This window comes from Mauremys mutica, chromosome 7, assembly GCF_020497125.1.
Source record: "Mauremys mutica isolate MM-2020 ecotype Southern chromosome 7, ASM2049712v1, whole genome shotgun sequence".
Classification (NCBI taxonomy): domain Eukaryota; kingdom Metazoa; phylum Chordata; order Testudines; family Geoemydidae; genus Mauremys; species Mauremys mutica.
The window spans coordinates 53,043,611-53,063,222 of record NC_059078.1 but is presented as its reverse complement, the minus strand read 5'-3'; the positions used below and the strand labels follow the sequence as shown (position 1 = coordinate 53,063,222).

Below are 19,612 nucleotides of genomic sequence, written 5' to 3'. Positions count from 1 at the left end.
CACCAGACCCGCCCTGTGCCATGGGGATCCCACTGGAGCCAGCCCTACCTACTTGGCTGGCTGCACCAGGGATTTGCTTTCAGCTGAAAGAAGAGTAGCCATGATGGCAGCAGAACAAGTGTGCTGAGTGAGCTGAGGTGGGCTGTGTGCTGGAAAGGGCATGGCCAGAGCCTCAGCTGTCCCAGTGGGGGTTCACCCTGGAGCCTAACAACATTCAGTTTCACTGCCAGGTGAGGCAGAAGCCTGCTGCTAGTCTGGGTGGAGCTTGGTTGTATGTGATTTGCCCAGCAGCCTCCTGGGCCTGAGCTGTTTCCTTGCTGTGCTTGGGGACCAGCAGTCCTAGTCCTGTTAGATCCTGGGCTCAGCAGAGAGCTCCTCAGGCCATTGGCAGTTGTTAGCCAGCAAGTGCCTGCACCCAGCCCTGCTCACAGCTGGCACTTGGTTGGCCCACTCTGACCAATTGTGCCATTGGCCACGATGTGGCCTGGGATGTAGCTTCTCCTTGGTGAGAGTTTCCTCTGGACTGACTGCAGCCTGGAATGCAGCCGATGTGACTGCTCATGTGTTCAGCCTCTCACTGCTGCAGACTGTGGCCCATTGCCCACCAGGGGTTTCCAGCGCTGCGTGCCCTGCTGATGTGCATGTGGCCTGCTGGGAGTCAGTGTACACCCACAGGGGGAGTGTTGCACTGCTGCTGCCATCTCTTGCAGTGCAGCTGCACTGTCTACTCCTGATGGAACGCTGCATGCTGGGAGCTGCAGTTCTCCCAGGCATCGCCCCAGTAGGGATGGGAGGGCTGCAGTCTGCTCTGTCGTTGTGCTCTGTGGTGTGGACCCTTAACAATCCATGGGATGCGCTCAGCCAGATGCCTCTTGTCCAGCTGGCGGGAGGTTCAGGAGTAGCTAGTGGAAGAGGGGCTATCTCCTGCGGAGGCCTGCATGTGGCGGGTGTGCTCTCTGAGGGCGACGCGCTGACTTGGGGCTGGGGCTGACAGCTGGAACGGGGCTGCTCTGGCCTGCTCAGGTGGGCGTCCTGTCCGGGAGATAGGAACAGTCTCTCCTGACATCTCTCCTGTCCCCGCACAGCTGTTGAACCAGGTGCTGAATCGGGTGACAGCTGAACGGAACCTGTTCGACAGAGTGGTCAACCTCCGGCTGCCAGGTGAGTCACCTTTGTTGGGCCTGGCTGAATCCTTGCTTGTCAGGAACTTACTGGTGGCTGTCTGGGGGGCCTAGGGGATTGAGGTGTTCCCCCTCGCCAGTGGAGTGATGTGGCAGTGTGGGTGCTTTGCAGAGATTGGCCCGGTCTCTTCTGGGGCTGTCATTGGGTGCTGGGCTATGTGGCCGGGAACCTGAGGTGCCGCGGGCTGGGGATATAGCAGGGGGCATTCTTCTTCTGAGTCAGACAGAAGGGTGACCTGCCAACCCAACCATGGGCACTTGCATGACAGGCTCTAGGAGATGTAAACAGGGCTCTTGAGCATTATGCTCACTCCCAATTCCCTGCCTGTTTCCATGAGACCCTCTGTCCTACCTCAGGTGTCTCTGCTCCCTCACTTCCCCTTTGGGTCCTGGCCTCTGGGGTCTCTAGGCACCAAACTCTGAGCAGCTGTTAAACTGCTGCAATGTTCCATGCCTGCTCTGGGCAAGGTGTTGCCCTCAAATGGGCACTCTAGGGAACTGGAAAGGGGGCTGGGAGGGGAGGTGCCCGTAGAATGGAGGCTGATCTCCTGCCTGTGCCAGGGAAGGTCATGCAGGAAGTCCTTATCTAGTTATGCATTGCTGAGTCTGTCCTTGGGCTGCGCGGCTGGATTTGGGGAAGGACAGTGCTGTGCTAGCAACCACCTGCTGTCCCTGCATCGCAGACCATCTCCCAACTTGCATTGCCAGGGGACGGCTGAAGCATAGCCAGCAGATTAACCAGCATGCTGCTGGGAAGTAACTGGAAGCACAGCCCCTGGGCCATGTGGTACTGCTGAGTCAGCCTCTCTCCCCTCAGGGAATGATGTCTCATCAATGTCCCCTTTTCCCTTGAGGCACAGCTCATCTACACTCCCCGTGGGAAGGCTCCAGTCAGCCCCCTCCATATCACACCAGGGTAGGGCACCAGCCCCAGGGTGGGGGGGGAGCCCCTCTTTCCTGAGGCTTTCAAGAGGTCAGTGCTGGCCATGGGAAGATGCCTGCGACCAGGGCCATGTGAAGGGTGCTTATGTGGTTTGTGGGAGGAGGAGGCAGCACCTCTGGCCCAGGGCTCCCCCAGCATGGCCATGGGTGTAGCTGAGGTGGGCTGCTGCAAAGAGAAGGATGGCTGTCAGGCTCGGGGTACAGAGCCGGGCATGTGCTGGGGTGGGGTATGACCTGGCCTTCCCAGCCATGGTCATTGCTCTGGCTCTGCTCTGTCCCCCAGGGCTAGAGAGCGTGGATCATTATCCAATTCTTGTGGCTGTGACGGGGATTCTGGTCCGACTCCTCATGGACACTGACTTCCAAGGGTGAGTGACTCCTCCTGCGAGAGGCAGTGTCGCCTTGGGGCTGTGCTGTGGTGTAGCTGGAGATGGACTCAGCCCTTCAGAGCCTGGGGATGGGAGTCCGCGCGGGTATGTGCGGGTTGCTAGGGCCAACATATCTGCCCCACAAGGTGGGCTGGACACCACGTTCACTTCACTCCCTCTGTACTGGCCCAACTGCTGCTCTGCCTTGCCTCGGCTCTGCTGAGACTCCTTCTGTCTCCTAGGCCTGCCTAGCCATGGAGGGGGCAGGCGTGCTTCTTTGAGCACAGAGCTAGCCCTGCTGTCCTCCTGCCGCAGCACCCCCACTGCTCCGTATGCCCCGCTCCCTTTCAGATTGGCCTGTGTCCCCTGGCAGCATGGCAGCAGCGAGCGGACACCTGCCCAGCCTGCTGGCGCCTCACCTCCACTGTGCTGCTGTCTGGGGTGTTGCCTTTCTTCTTAACTGGTGACAGTTTAGCCCTCAGGCAGGGCTTCATGCACGTGTACACCTCTAGCACCAGCTGTGTAAAATACTTATGTGGCCCTCATCGCCATAGTTTCTGGGGGCCACTCCAGCTCATGTCACTCTCCAGCCTCACTAGGACAGGGCAGGACTCCTATCCCCGCTCTACAGATGGCAGCTGATGGCCAGAGAGCCCGAGTGACTTGCTGAGACCAAGGAGCCAGTTGCAGGGTAGGGAATGGAACCTGGGTCTCCTGCTTCCCAGGTTAGTCCCCTACCCACTGTGCTACCTGCCTTTCTAAGCTGGCTGCTCTTAGGGTGTCCTGGTAGGAGATTCAGCCCTTTGTGCTGCTGAGCTGGAGCCTGCTTTGGCAGCCTAGGTGAGTCAGGAGAGCAGCTCTGCCTTCCGGAGTCCCAAAGCCTTGATGTGCTGTTACCATAGGAAATGGCAGGGTGGTGCCATGCAACCCTCCACTTTTCCATGTGCAACCTTCTGTCTCCCTCAGTTGGCTCTGGGCTGGCGGCTTCTTAGTGCCAGGTTGGTGAGCTCTCCTTCTAGGCTCCATGTGCGCTACCTAGCACTGGGCACATACAGATTGAGCTCACCTGGGCAGGCGGAGGCCTAGCACTTGCCTTGCTTCACATCAGCCACAGGCCCTGGCATGGCCAGTTCTCTCCAGTTCCCATCCTGGCCAACACTGCTGCGAGGCAGGGCCAGCTCTCCCAGGGGTGTTCTGGGTGGACGAGGGCTTGCTTTGGCTGTGTGTGAGGTAGGCAGGGGCTGGAGGGACACCTGGGAACTATGGAGATCCCAGATGTAGCCGGCAACAGCTCCCATAGTGTCCGGCTCCTGCCCCACGGCAGGAGGGGAAGGTGTCAAATCTTTGCTGTCCTTGTGTCCCTGTGGTGTAAGGAAGTGACACAAATGCCTGTAGTCCACTGCAGCAGCCTGTGAGCAAAGGGGCCTCTGAACTAGGTGCCCCCTGAAATCACCATACATGGAGCTTACTGTGGGGAAGGGGCTGGCAAATCCATGAGGGATTTCACTGGCCAGATGGCTGTGTCATGGCAGCCACAGTTGTTGCCCCCTTTCATGCTGCGTTGTGCCCAAGCACACTGCTGTGCTCACAGCCATATCCATGAGACCAACAGCATGGACAAGCCCTGTCCAGGGAAAGGGAGCAGCGCGGTCCTGCCAAGCAGGACAGCCTCTCCTCCTCCTTGTCTCAGAACGCCCAGGGGCTGTGGTGCAGGCTGAATGCATGTCTGCAGGCTCTGGGTATGTATATGTGCTTCCTGCTGAGAGCCCAGCCCATGTCCAGGTGGGCCGCTCAGGCTAGCTAAGGTCCACTTGGCTTTGTCTGTAAACGCATGTGCATTCTCCCCAAATGCCTTCTGCCTCCAGCTCTGCCTTGTCGCCTGCTGGGAGCCCCCAGTTCCCATCCTCCGCATCCCACTTTCCCTCTGTGCATGTGGAACAAGTTAGTCCCTGGCTTTGCAGAGAGCAGAGCCCCATCTGGCTGGGCCACTCAGCCCTGCAGTCAGACTCGCTCTGATCCTTCTCTCAAGGACTCAAAGATGTACACAAATGCATCTAATTATATCCTATCTCCCGCGGTCCCTGCACCAGTCACACAGCCCTGAGCATGACTGTGCCAAGTGTTCAGCTCAAGGTCACTAATCAGTGGCCTTTTCTGCTTTGCAAATGCAAACAGACTTTGCTCTCCCACAGACTTCACAGAACTGCTTGTTGTTGCTGGCAGCTCTCCCTTTGGAAGGGGCTCGGCACTGTGATGGGGTGTGAGCTCCAGGGGCACCTCCCTGCCCTGGCCTCCATAGCTCCTGCCCCTACTCAGATTGCTGGACTTGTCAGCCAGAGGGAGGGACAAAGGCTTTCCTTTATGCCCACAATCAGACCCATGCAAACTTTGGGAGGGCAGCACGAAGAGCGTGGTGCTAGGGGTAAGCAGGGGCCCAGCGGAGCCTCCATAAGGGGACGTGTGAGATCCCAGCTCAATTCTCGGCAGTCGGCAAGGCTGTGGGTTGGCACTTGGTAAAACCCATCTCTGTCCTTATGTGAACCAAGCAGTTCTGACGTGGAAATCAGCAAGGCTTCCAAGCTGTGGAACCTTGGCAGGCCTCTTCTTGGGTCCCCTCTTCCTCTTCCTCGCTGGCTGTCAGAAAGAAGGGTGAGCAGCAACCCCAACCATGGACACTGCTAATGCTTGAAGGGCAGGCATCATATTCCAAGCAGTGAGGCAAGCGCTGCCCCCCCCCTCCGGCCCCCCGAATAGTGCACGTCTGAGTTAAATCTCATTATTGGAGCAGGAGTGTCCAGATGCCCTTGGGGACAGTGGCCAGCAGATCAGACAGGAGATGGCCGTGTGGCAGGGCAGTGAGCAAAATGCAGCGACTGTAATCCACCCCACCCCCACCCCCCGACATCTCTGCATGGAGGCAGCTCCCCGCCATAGGACTGACCGCATACCTGGAACGCTGTGTTCATTCTCCTTTGTGCTCCAGAAGGAGGGAGTGAATTGAGGGCAGAACAGACCAACCCGCTCCATTAGCTATGGCACAGTGCTCCTCAGCCAGTGGGCCAGGGTTGTCTCTGCAGGGGTGGGGAGTTGGGCTAGCAAGGTGCAATCAGAGAAATCCCAAGTGGTATTGGTTACAGAAGGGGCTGTTTACCAGTGGGAACCATGAGGGGGGGTGCAGTGAGGTGGCTAAACTTGGAGATGGCCCAGTTCTTTGTTAGTCAGGTCCGGAGGGACTGAAACAATCCACGGGAACAGGCAGCCCAGTGGCAAACTATACTCAGTGTGCTGAATGCTAACTAACCTGTACTGGAGGGGTTACTCCCAGCAGGCCTGACTTGACTGTGAGCTCAGGGATGGGAGCTGGGTGCCATTAGAAACAGTGCTATGGAGACCTCTGCTCAATGGGCAGCTGCGGTCAGAAGAGCAAGGTATGTTCAGCTGCATAAGGAATGGGGCAGAGAACGTTCTAATTCTGGTTTGGCCTCGTCTGGATCCTGTACAGCACTGGGCACCCCATCTCTGAAAGGATATTGCAGAATTAGAGGGGCCCAGAGAAGGGCGATGGGAAAGACCCAGGGCCTGGAGAAACTCTCCTATGAAAAGCAGTTGAGAAGATGGGGATTGTTATCTTAAAGAGGAGAGATGATAGTCTATCAAATACTGACTAGTCTGAGGGTCATCAAGAGCATCTCTTGTCAATGGCACCTAGTGCGTGAACAAGGGGACATTCAATTCAGTTCAATTCAATTCAAAATCTGATTAAAGGAAACAGTTGTTGACACAATGTGTAACTGACCTGTGGAACTCTCTGCCACTGGAAGTTGTTGAGGCCAAGAACTTGGGAAGATTCGGTAGAGAATTAGACATTAATACAGCTAAGCAAAATATCCAGAACTGTCATAGTGAGCGCTAATGAGAGTAGTGGAAGGGAGGTAACCCTCCTGCAACAGGGTTTAAGTAGTCCTCAGCTATTAGAGATGAGGATGAGAATATCTTTGGAGTAGATTGTGACCAGTCTGCTACTGTGGGTTCTTACATCTTCCTCTGAAGCACCTGGGGCTGGGCACTGTTGCAGACAGGAGACTGGGCGGCGTGGACCTCAGCTCTGATCCCATCTGGCAATTCCTGTGTTCCTGAAAATATCAGGGAAAGTTCCTTGCACTGTGGCTTGTTTAGTCAGGAAAACATCTCCCCCAGGGCCGGGATTGGAGCCCTGTTGCTTGGGGCATTTATGGTTAGGCTAGTCCTGGCCAGGCCCAGAGGGACCTTATAGAGCTCTTCCATCGCTGCGTGATTTTGTTTGCCTGTTGTTTGGTCCATAAAACCCTGCACTCGCTTGTCTGCGGGGGAGATTCCCGGGCTGGCACTCTCCTGTTTCAGAGCTCAGGCGGCTGCAGCCAGGGCTGGAATACTCAATGGGCCGCTGTTGCACTCTGGCCCATGCTTTGGCTCCTCTTGGAGTACAGGGGCCTGGAACCCACTCCCATGACTGAATTGCCCTGAGCTGGAGGGTGGTGCACTGGCCAAGTAAGAGGAGAGTTCAGAAGGTGCCTGACAGGAGGGGGCCTGGAGCCAGGCAGACTCAGCTAGTGTCTGTGTGTAGCATCAGAGAGCAGTCCAGTTACCCCAGCAACGCATTGCCATGGGGCAGGAGGCGACAAGGCATCTCATTACAGACTTTCTCTGGTGGGGTGAGCCCCCTGGAGCCAAGAGAGGAGCGTTTCCCAGGCAGAGCTGATGAGCGGACCTGCTCTGCACATCATCCTATTTCAGGGCTGGACAGAGTGGGCTCGAGAGAAGCACTGCAGTATTTAATACCTCAGGTCACGCTGGTGTTAATTGTGGTGAGTCACAGCTCTCCCTGGGTGGTTGTTACCACATGACTTCCCAATGCTTCCCGGAGGGGGAAGGCAGAAAGGGATGGATCTAACTACCAGTGTTCAAGTGTGGGGAGCATTCTCTGCAAAGAGAACCTGAGGCTTGTTTGACCGGAGCACAAGTCCCCTCTGCTTTGGCTGGGCAGGCCACTTAGCACTTTGGAGACCTGGATTCCAGTTTGCTTGAAATCACTAGGAAAGCTGAGTTTGGCCCCATGTAATTCTTCCTGAATGTCAAGTTCAGCACCAGCATTTTGTAATGGGACAATCTCATGGTGAAGAGTAACGAGGGGCTGAGAGTTGGATTGAGGGGTACTGACAGCTGTGTTGGGGGAAGCCCAGGCTAGGATAGCAGAGACTGCAGTGCCAGGCCAGGATTTGTCAGCAGAGCTGTGGGGAGCCCTGCTCGGTGCGCCCCTGCCTTAGGCTTGGTTCTAGTTATTGTTGATCTGTTTTCACTAGCACAGAAATGTTCTAATGAGAACAATTGAGAGGCAGGGCTGGCTGCAGTAGGGCTGCCCGCAGTGGGCCAGTGGGAAGGGATTAAATGTAATCCCTCCTGGAGCAGCTTTAAGGAAGGGCCCCGCCACACCTGACTCCCCTGCCCTGCCAGTTCGGACCCTCTCCCATAGTGGGACAGCAGAGGGAATGGGCCACAGGTTGGTGCGGGGGTGCCTTGTTTCCTTTCCCTCGGAGGCAGCCTGGCAAGGGTTGGGGCTGGAGGCAGGGCGCTGGCAGCAAGGGGCAGAGATCAGGGACTCTAATGAATCCAACAGCTGCCCGTGCTGGTGAGAAGCCATGCCCTGGTGTCCAGCAGGGGCCAGCACACCACCTGGGATAGACCATAAGACTTCTGTTGCCTGGCCCATAGGAGTCCCGCTCCACCAAGTTGGGGAGGTGGCTGCTCTGCGTGGAGTGAGACTGTTGCAGAGATTCCCTGCTGCATTGGTTTGCAATGCTGAGTGCCAGCAGCATCTGTGCCCACCATGCAGCAGTGGCTAGCTGACCCGCACCCTCCCCTTAATTCTGAATCAAGGGCTGAGAAGCTGAGTGCCCTGGCATGTATCTGTGTCTCCAGCATGGCTTCCGGTGCCAGGCCACATGCCCTTCCCCACACTAGGCAGAGCTGCTTCTAGGAACTGGAATAGGCCTGGCTGGCATGACAGCAGCTGCCATTCGCACATGTTGATATCTCCTGCTTTTCCTCTGGCTGGCGTATTGGTGCAGGGTAGCTGGGTGGTGTGCTTCAGGGCCCCCACCCTGGGCATCACCATCTCCCGCTGTTCCCACCTTGGCGTGCTGCTGGCCACCATGAGTCTGTCCCAGAGCTCGGACTCAGTGCCATGGGCAGCCTGGTCCAGAGCTGGAGTGCTGGGCAGCAATGGCATGGGGAGAGGCATGGGCAGGGGTCCCAGGGGCTAATTTGGAGCCAGGTCCTAGACACACATGGACTTGCAGTGTGGGGGCCAGGAGGCAGAACAGCCCCAGGTATTGGTCCAAGCCGCTGAGCCTGTGGCAGTCTCATGCCTGTGTGTGTCTGCTGAGTAACTGAGCTGATGTTCTACTGAGCAGCCCTTGGAGGGAGCTGAGAGGAATAGCATTGGCAGGAGGTAGAGCTTGTGTAGTGACACTGGCAAGAGCCAGCACAGCTCCAGGACAGCCTCCTTCTCAGTGCTGTGTGGGTCACCACAAGCTGCTCAGACACCTGATCGTGGGTGCTTGCACCTCCACCCCCTCTCCTTCCCCCCCGCAACTGGGCTGCCCAGAGGCCCTGGATCTGGGCGCTCACCCCACCTGCAGGCAGGCTGGGGTTGCTGGTTTTCTCATTCCCCTCTGACTCTGGATGGATTTCTGACACCCATGTGATAGGACACAAGTTATACCATGTTCCTTACCAAAGTTCCCTGAGAAATAGAGCCGTGCCCCTAGGGATGCCTCTGGGCGTGGCAGTGCCATCTCAGTATGAAGGAGATGGGCTGGGGGCACCTGCCTGGCAGCTCTGCCATTGGAATTCTGGAAGGGGGATGAACAGGTCCCCTTGCCCCTCCCAGATGGCAGGGCTGTTGGTGGGCCCAGCACTGGCCCCAGCTGGGGGTCTCTGTGGCACAGCATTTTGGGGGGCATGGGTGGTGCAGCAGAGCACTCAGCGCCCCTGCAGGACTTAGCCAGAAATGCTGCTTGCTGGGCTGCAGCATCTCTCCTTGTCCTCCCCTCCTAGGAGGTGGATTGCAGAGGCGACTCTGCAGCTGCACCCTAGCTCCTTGGCCTTTGCTTGCACCAATTGTGTTCAGGCTGTTGTGAGCTCTTCTGCATCTGTGTGTCCCCCTTTACATGCCCCACCAAGACTGTGCAGATGCTGAGGCAGCGATGCTCTCTGGGCTGCCTCCCTGCCCAGCCGCAGCCCCAGGGAGCCTGGGGAGCCCTGGAGGTGATCTGAGCTGCTTTCTGAAGGGGTGCCCTTGACAGATAAGCCCTGCTCCCAGCTGCCTAGCCTTTGCTGTGCCGGGGATGGGCTCCCCCTACCCCCCAAAGCTCCAGCACCTCTAGGAACACACAGGTGCAGCCAGGGTGGAGAGAACCGAGGTGTCCCCGGCCTGCTTGGGGTGGGTCTGTCTAACCTCCAGACAGCCCTTCCAGGCTCTCCCATCCCTTGGCAAGAAAGCTGGCATCTGCCCCTCAGGAGGGCTAACGAGTGTTGGGATACCCGGGGCAGAGCTGGCCTGGGTGCTATAGTGCCAGTCAGCACAGATGGGGAATGCGGGCGTGGTTGGGGCTTTTTAGGCACTGGCTATCCAATTGTCTTCTCATAGGGTGCTCTGTATGTTAGCAGCCATTGCTGGCATGTCACGAGAGGCAGCCACAGGGTCTGGGTTTGATTGGGGGGCAGAGCTGCCCTCCCACTGGCAAGAACAGCTGGAGCTAGCCCTGCAAACTAGGAGCTTACATCAGAATGAGGCAGGAGCCAGCTCCCCGGGCATTGGTGAGGTGGCATCTGCCCAGGTGGGAGACAGGCAGGACAGGACAGTCTCTGCTCCAGGGAGTCTGAGCCAGAGTGCAAAGGGGTAGAGCTGAGGCAGCTGCATTACTTGTGTTTGTGTGAGAGAGAATTTGGCTTTCATGGCTCCACTGGTAACCTCCCTCCAGTCCAATAATTCTCCTTTCACTATGGCCCGTTGCCTTCTCTCCTTAGCCAGTTCCTTATTGGCTTTCCAATGCTTATGCTGATCCCCATCTTCTCTCATTTAATAATAATTTCCCATGTGGTACTGTGTCAACTGCTTTACTGGAGTCCAAGTATATTAGAATCAGTTATTCTATATTCTGGCTGTATTTCAAAGAAACCTTATTGAGGTTGCAGGAACAAACCATCCCGATGTGTAGGAAGAAAAGTAAATATGGCAGGCGACCAGCTTGGCTTAACAGTGAAATCCTTGCTCGTCTTAAACACAAAAGAACAGCTTACAAGAAGTGGAAGATTGGACAAATAACCAGGGAGGAGTATAAAAGTATTGTTCAGGCATGCAGGTGTGAAATCAGGAAGGCCAAATCACACTTGGAGTTGCAGCTAGCCGGAGATGTTAGGAGTAACAAGAAGGGTTTCTTTAAGTATGTTAGCAACAGGAAGAAAGTCAAGGAAAGTGTGGGCCCCTTGCTGAATGAGGGAGGGAACCTAGTGACAGAGGATGTGGAGAAAGCTAGTGTACTCAATGCTTTTTTTGCCTCTGTCTTCACAGACAAGGTCAGCTCCCAGACAGCTGCACTCTGCAGCACGGTATGGGGAGGAGGTGACCAGCTCTCTGTGGAGAAAGAAGTAGTTCGGGGCTATTTAGGAAAGCTGGACGAGCACAAGTCCATGGGGCCGGATGCGCTGCATCCGAGGGTGCTAAAGGAGTTGGCCGATGAGATTGCAGAGCCATTGGCCATTATCTTTGAAAAATCATGGCGATCGGGGGAGGTCCCGGATGACTGGAAAAAAGCTAATGTAGTGCCCATCTTTAAAAAAGGGAAGAAGGAAGATCCAGGGAACTACAGGCCAGTCAGTCTCACCTCAGTCCCTGGAAAAATCATGGAACAGGTCCTCAAGGAATCAATCCTGAACCACTTAAAAGAGGGGAAAGTGATCAGGAACAGTCAGCATGGATTCACCAAGGGCAAGTCATGCCTGACTAACCTAATTGCCTTCTATGACGAGATAACCGGCTCTGTGGATGAGGGGAAAGCAGTGGATGTGCTATTTCTGGACTTTAGCAAAGCTTTTGATACAGTCTCCCACAGTATTCTTGCCAGCAAGTTAAAGAAGTATGGGCTGGATGAATGGACGGTAAGGTGGATAGAAAACTGGCTAGATGGTCGGGCTCAACGGGTAGTGATCAATGGTTCCATGTCTAGTTGGCAGCCGGTATCAAGTGGAGTGCCCCAAGGGTCGGTGCTGGGGCCGGTTTTATTCAATATCTTCATTAACGATCTGGAGGATGGTGTGGACTGCACCCTTAGCAAGTTTGCAGATGACACTAAACTGGGAGGAGTGGTTGATACGCTGGAGGGTAGGGCTAGGATACAGAGGGACCTAGACAAATTAGAGGATTGGGCCAAAAGAAATATGATGAGGTTCAACAAGGACAAGTGCAGAGTCCTGCACTTAGGACGGAAGAATCCCATGCACTGCTACAGACTAGGGACCGAATGGCTGGGCAGCAGTTCTGCAGAAAAGGACCTAGGGGTTACGGTGGACGAAAAGCTGAATATGAGTCAACAGTGTGCCCTTGTTGCCAAGAAGGCTAATGGCATTTTGGGTTGTATAAGTAGGGGCATTTCCAGCAGGTCAAGGGATGTGATCATTCCCCTCTACTCAGCACTGGTGAGGCCTCATTTGGAGTACTGTGTCCAGTTTTGGGCCCCACACTACAAGAAGGATGTGGATAAATTGGAGAGAGTCCAGCGGAAGGCAACAAAAATGATTAGGGGGCTGGAGCACATGACTTATGAGGAGAGGCTGAGGGAACTGGGATTGTTTAGTCTGCAGAAGAGAAGAATGAGGGGGGATTAGATAGCTGCTTTCAACTACCTGAAAGGGGGTTCCAAAGAGGATGGATCTAGACTGTTCTCAGTGGTAGAAGATGACAGAACAAGGAGTAATGGTCTCAAGTTGCAGAGGGGGAGGTTTAGGCTGGATATTAGGAAAAACTTTTTCACTAGTAGGGTGGTGAAGAACTGGAATGGGTTACCTAGGGAGGTAGTGGAATCTCCTTCCTTAGAGGTTTTTAAAGTCAGGCTTGACAAAGCCCTGGCTGGGATGATTTAGTTGGGTTTGGTCCTGCTTTGAGCAGGGGGTTGGACTAGATGACCTCCTGAGGTCCCTTCCAACCCTGAGATTCTATGATTCTATGATTCTTCGAGTGCTGGTCCCCATGTGTATTCCACATATGGGTATGCATGTGCTCACGTACCTCAGATCAGAGATTTGTAGCATGTAGGGTCCATTGGTCCATGCATGCCTCGTGCTCCCAGCCGAGGGCATAAAGGCTGGCACAGACTGACGCCTCTCCAGTTCCTTCTTATTGCTATGTGGCCTGAGTCAGAATTCTGTGTCCCCTACGATCTTGCTCTACTTTAATACCTGTAAATGTATATTATAAATAGATTTTAGTAAGTTTAAACTTAGTTTGTCTTTTATTGTTTCTATAGTCAGAGTTAGTTCAGTTTTCCCCACTTTGGGAGCTTCTTCCCCCCGGAGAAGGACTATGCCAAGTGTCCTGGGGTTTAAGAACTGTCTCCTGCCCCTGTTCCTTCTCCATCAGCAACAAATTCCAGCACTGCCTTGGGTAGGCTCATGTCACTGCCAAGTGCAGCATCTGACGCTCCTTCCCTCCTTATGCTCATGAGGGACGAGAGCTCCATCTGTGGAAGCCCTCACAGAGCAGGCCAAATGGCTCTATTTGGATCTGGGCTGGGGAGACGCCCCGTACACCAGCCTCAGACTGTGAGCAGCGCCTCTCTGAGCATAAGCTCCAGAGTAGAGGCCAAAACACATTGTCTTAAGAAACCCTCTCCCAAGAGTAGGGGACATGAATATAAGCATAAGGACAGGTCACTGTCCAGATTTGCTTCTAAGAGAAAGCATCCCTCCCCTTCATGGTCAAATTCAGGTGAGTCTTCATTTGCGGGGCCTAAGTAATTAGGCCAGCACAAACCTTCTGTCCAAGAAGGAAAGGTGTGAAGGAAGAAGGATCCAATAGTATCAGTCCTGGTTCCGTCCCACAGACCAAAAGATTGGTACCATCTGGTCTGGGAGCTCCGTGCTGGACCCCACTCTGTGTGGGATCCTCATAGCACCAGATCACTGGACACCCCAGATCCGCTAATCCCCTCCCTAGGGCTCTCAAAATACCATAAAGGACTGAAACCTTTATCTCACAGGATATTTTTGCTCTGCCCTATCCAGAGTCTCCTCTTCTATGGGGTTCAGTTGTACTTAGAGACATTTCTACCCTCAAAAAACCCACATAAAAGAAAAGTGTCTTCCCCTTCTACGTCCACAAGCTGGAGTATCTTCCCACCGCTACCAATGGCAGCGCTGGTAGAGCAGGGACCCTACCTTTTCATTGAGCAAATCCAATGCTCCAGACGAGCTTCCCGGTGAGGGAAATGAGCCCAGACAGAACCCATAGGAGGCACAGAGGTGGCTGGGGTGTCAGTCTCCTCACCAGATGAGGTAATTGCTCCATCCTCCCCTTGCCTCTCCAACGACCACGCACTGTACCAGGAGCTGTTACAGAGGGCAGCAAGTGAGCTTCAGATATATCTAGAACACACAGCATAGTCTACCGAACATCCTTCAGCCCTCTGGCCCTACTAGGGTGGTCCTCCCAGTGAATGAGACCATTTTGGAACCCACCAGGTCTGTGTGGCACATCCCTGCCTCCTGTGTCCCTACCTTGAGGAGGACTGAAAAATGATATTTCATGCCAGCTAAAGGGGCAGAGATTTTATTTACTCATCCAGCACCCAACTCCTGAGTGTTGCAGGCAGCTACAGGGAGGTCCAGAGCACAGCTCCCCAAGAGCACCCCAACTGACAAGGTTGCTAAATATCTTGACCTCTTGGGAGGAAAATATTTTCATCAGTTACTCTCCAAGTCAGTGTTGCTAACTATCAGTTATTAACAAAGTACGACTTTGCAAATTATTCTAAATTTCTGGAATTCGGAGACAAACTTCCTCAGGAAGACAGGGCTCAGTTCCAAGCCCTCATTGATGTAGGCAGATTGGTGGCTAAGACATCACTCCAAGAGGCAGTGGAGAGCCATCACCACAGCTGTAGTAATGAGGTATGAATTGTGGCTGCATTTTTGGAGGTTCCCCAGGAAGGTTCAGCATGTCAAAGGGAAAGTTCAGAATGATAAGTCTAACATCTTCAATGAGAGGTCAGTAGGCACTCTTAAAGACTCAGACAACCCTCTGCTTCCTAGGTATTTACACCTCATCCCCGAAGAGAGACACCACAAGCAAACTTACAGGCCCAGATTTCCCCCCACAGACCTTTCAGCACTAGTGCCCTTATGAGCCACTACGCAAACAGAGTTCAGAGACCCTAATACATGGCTTCTTCCACCTCTACGGCCACTGCCCAGCCCCACCTGCTAACTAAGGGGTTCTTTGGATGGAGTACTCAAGGACCGCACACAAGTATTGATGCCATGCCCAGTGTCCTGTCTCCAACAGAGGCTAGTAACAGAGGTTAAGGGGGAGTGAGCAGAACAAGGCAATTTTTTGAGAGATCACCCGTATGTTCCCTTCCTTGCTTCTGACAGACATTTATGTTCCCCCTGAGTAAGGGGTTACATCCCTGACCACCTTGGCTAATAGCCATTAATGGACCTATCCTCCCTGAATTTATCTAGTTCTCTTTTGAACCCAGTCATACTTTTGGCCTTTACAACATTCCATAGCAATGAGTTCCACAGGTTAACTGTGCATTGTGTGAAAAAGTACTTCCTCTTGTTTGTATTAAACTTGCTGCCTATTCATTTCATTGGGTGACCCCTGGTTTTCAGTATTGTGGGAAAGGGTAAATAAATAACACTTCTCTTTTCACTTTTTCCACACCATTCTATCCTATCACCCCTTAGTCATCTCCTTTCTAAGATGAACAGCGCTAATCTTTTTAGTCTCTCCTTGTATGGAAGCTGTTCCATTCCCCTGATTATCTTTGTTGCCCTTCTCTGAACCTTTTCCAGTTCCATTACATCCTTTTTGAGATGGGGCCAACCGGAACATCATTATTCCAGGTGTGGGTGAACCATGTATTTTTATAGTGGCTTTATGATATTTTCTGGTTTTCTATCCTTTTCCTAATAGTTTCTAGCATTCTGTTAGCCTGTTTGACTGCTGCTGCACACTGAGCTGAAGTTTTCAGAGAGCTATCCATGATGACTCCCAAGATCTTTCTTGAGTGGTAATAGCTAATTTAGAGCCCATCATTATATATGTGTAGTTGGGATTATTTTTTCCAGTGTGCATTCACTGAATTTCATCTGCCATTTTGTTGCCCAATTTTGTGAGACCCCTTTATAACTGTTCAGTCAGCTTGACTATCTTGAGTAATTTTGTATCATCTAAAAACTTTGGGACTTCACTGTTCACTCCCTTTTCCAGTTCACTAATGAATATGTTGAGCAGGACAGGTCCCAGTATGGATCCCTGGGGGACCCTGCTGTTTACCTCTGTCCATTGTGAAAACTGACCATTTATTCCTACCTTTTGTTTCCTGTGTTTTAACCAGTTACTGATCGATGAGGGAACCTTCCCTGTTATCCCGTTATTGCTTAATTTCCTTAAGCGACTTTGGTGAGGGTTTTTTGTCAAAGGCTTTCTGAAGATGCTCTATATCCACTGGATCACCCTTATTCGCATGTTTATTGACACACTCAAAGAATTCTAATCGATTGTTGAGGCATGATTTCCCTTTACAAAAGCCATGTTGACTCTTCCCGAACAAATTATGGTAATCTACGTGTCTGATCATTCTGTTTTTTCCTATCGTTTCTACCAATGTGCCGGCTACAGAAGTTAGGCTTAGTGGCCTGTAATTAAATATATAATATATAATCCTGTATATAGTGCCAGGATTGCCTCTGGAGCCTTTTTAAAAATCAGCATTACATTAGCTACCTTCCACTAATTGGTTCAAGTGATAGGTTACATACCACAGTTAGTAGTTCTGTAATTTCATATTTGAGTTCGTTCAAAACTCTTGGGTGAATTCCATCTGGTCCTGGCGACTTCTTATTGTTTAATTTATCAATTTGTTCTAGAACCGTGTTCTAGTGACACATCAATATGGGACAGTACTTCAGATTTGTCTCCCGGAAAGAATAGTGCTGATGTGGTTATCTCCCCCACATCCTCCACAGTGACCACAAAGGCAAAGAATTCATTTAGCCTTTTTGTAATGGCCTTGTCTTCCTTGGGTGCTCCTTTAACATCTTTGTCATCTAGTGGCCCCACTGCCGTGTTTGACAGGCTTCTTGCTTTTAGATAGATTCATAGACTCCAAGGCCAGAACAGACCATTTGAGATCTAATCTGACCTCCTATACAACACAGGCCAGAGAACTGCCCCACAATAATTCCTAGAGCAGATTTTTTTTAAAAATCCAATCTTGATTTAAAAATTGCTGGTGCTGGAGAATCCACCAGGACCCTTGGTAATTGCTCTCACTGTTAAAAATGCATGCCTTATTTCCAGTCTGAATTTGTCTAGCTTCAAGTTCTTCTGATGCATTTAAAAAAATTCTTACTATTTTTGCGTCTTTAGCAAATTACTTCTCAGATTTTTTTTTCTTGGCCTGCCTTCTTACATTTAACTTGTTGGAGTTTGTGCTCCTTCCTATTCTCCTCACTAGGTTTTGTCTTCCAAATTTTAAAGGTTGCCTTTTTACCTGGCCTCCATTACTATGCTGTTCAGCCATTGTGGCATTCTTTTGGTCCTCTTAGTCTTTTAGTCTGTTCCTTTATTGTGGTGTTTTAATTAGTACCCATGCTACCCGCAGGCATTTAACACTTGTGACAACTCCTTTTAATTCCCATCCAACGAATGTCCTCATTTTTATGTGGTTCCCCTTTTTAAAGTTAAATGTTACCGTCTTTGGGTTTTTTGGTATTATCCCCTCTACTGGGATGTTAAATTTTAATTACATGTGGTCACTATTACTTGTGGGAGGGTTCTGCTATAGTTACCTCTTGGACCAGATCCTGTGTTCCACTTAGGATTAAATCAAGAATTACCTCTCCTCTTGTGGGTTCCAGGACTAGCTGCTCCAAGAAGCAGTCATTAATGGTGTCTTGAAATTTCTCTCTGCAGGTAACATTTACCCAGTCAATGTGAGGATAGTTGAACTCCCATATTGTTTCAATTTTTGCTTTTGTAGGCTTTCTTTCACATACAGTGCCACTTTCCCACCAGCACAACCTACTCTCATTCTTGTATATATTATACCCTGTATTACCATGTCCCATTGACTATCCTCATTCCACCAAGTTTCTGTGATGCCTGTTACATCAGTATCCTTATGTAATGCCAAGTACTGTAGTTCACCCATCTTAGTATTTAGAGTTCTAGCATTTCTGTATAAGCACTTGTATATTTTGTCAACATTCAGTTGCTTGCCTTCGTGTGTTATATTTAAATGGGACACAGTTTCATCTGGCTGTTCCTCACTAGCTCCTACCTGTACTTTACTACTTTTTTCATACACTCTTTATTAGGATATATAATTTCCCCCTTTAATAAATTAATCACTAAGGGATGGCTCTGCCCAAACCATGTACTCCTCTACACCAGTCAGCTTTCCCCCAGCCGTTAGTTTAAAAAAATCCTCTACAACCTATTTAATTGTATATGTCAGCAATTGAGTTTATCTCACCTTCTCACCACAAACTCCCTTCCCCGCTCCTTCACAAGGACAACTCTCACAAGGACATCCTTAATCAGGAGGTGGGGTCTTCCTCTTTCAGAGTTAGGCGGTAGAGCAGGTGTCACTCCAACATCAAGGGAAGGAGTTCTACTCCCCATATTTGAGTTCCCCCAAAAATGGAGGATAGAGACCAATTCTTGATCTATGCCACAAAAGTCTTTATTCACAAATCAAAATTTTGCAAGGCAACATTGGCATCTGTAATTCCCTCCCTGCAGTTTGTGGCCCTCAACATGAAAGATCCTTACTTTCAAGTGGATTTTCACTAGTCCCACAGAAGGTTTCTCAGATTCATGATAAGGCAAGAGTGCTGCCAGTTCAGAGCACTCCCATCTGGGCTGACAACAGCACTTAGGGTCTTTGCAAGAGTCCTCTCAATGGTGGCAGCCCAGATGAGACGCAATGGCTGCACCATTTTCCTGTATGTGGACGATTAGCTACTAATGGGCAACTCAAGCCAGGTGGCCTGGTTGGCTATCCTGTTCTTGCTCCACCTTCTGTGATCACTGAGGATCTGTGTAAACAAAAAATTTCTCACTTTGACTCTGAGGACTATAGTTTTCATAGGAGTGACCCTAGAGAGATCCTTAGGAGAAGCCTACCTGCCTATAGACAGAGTTCAGGCTGTGACTGGTCTGATAAACCAAATCACCCTCTGACATCTTGCCACAATCAGGATCTGTTTTTCCCTACTAGGCTGTGTGGAGGCATGTACATGTGTGACACGGTTTGCCAGACTCCACCTTTGTTGCCTGCAGGCCTGGCTTTGGTCTGTTTACACACACAACAAGGACAACATGAATGAAAGGGTAACAGTCCCACCAAAAGTCAGAGCCTCTCATATGGTGGATGAAACCAGATCAGCTGTGAGAAGGAGTTCCTTTTCTTCCACCCATCCGCAACGTAACTATAATTACAGATTCATCCCTTATAGGATGGAGATCCTACATGGACAATCAGTGCACAAGGCATATGTCAGAACAGGTTGTGGAGTAAATGCCCCTAAAACTAGCCTGGCCCCAGCCTGAAGCAATGTGCTGTGGGCGCCAGCCCTGCCGGGGCTCTGCAGATGGGCTAGCTGGCTGCCAGGAGCTGAGCTGCTCCCTTATCTTTGGGTGACTGCTCTAGCATCAGCCTGGCTGTAGTCCCTGGTGGTGCTGAGGTTACTGACTCATGGGAGAGTGGCAAGTGCTCTCTAAATGCCCGTCAGGAGTAGTGTCCCTCTAGCAACCTGCTGGCGACCCAGCTGTCTTTGGTGGTTTGTAGCAAG

The 19,612-nt window shown here is 51.7% G+C and overlaps 1 protein-coding gene across 1 annotated transcript in view; it reads left to right on the top strand.

The window, feature by feature from the left end:
* The window catches only part of RNF123 (ring finger protein 123), a 161,958-nt gene that overhangs the window by 99,414 nt on the left and 42,932 nt on the right, over positions 1 to 19,612 (top strand). The window contains exons 34-35 of the mRNA XM_045024068.1: positions 1,086 to 1,161; positions 2,407 to 2,491. Coding sequence (XP_044880003.1) covers positions 1,086 to 1,161; positions 2,407 to 2,491 — 161 coding nt within the window. The remainder of the gene's footprint in view (positions 1 to 1,085; positions 1,162 to 2,406; positions 2,492 to 19,612) is intronic.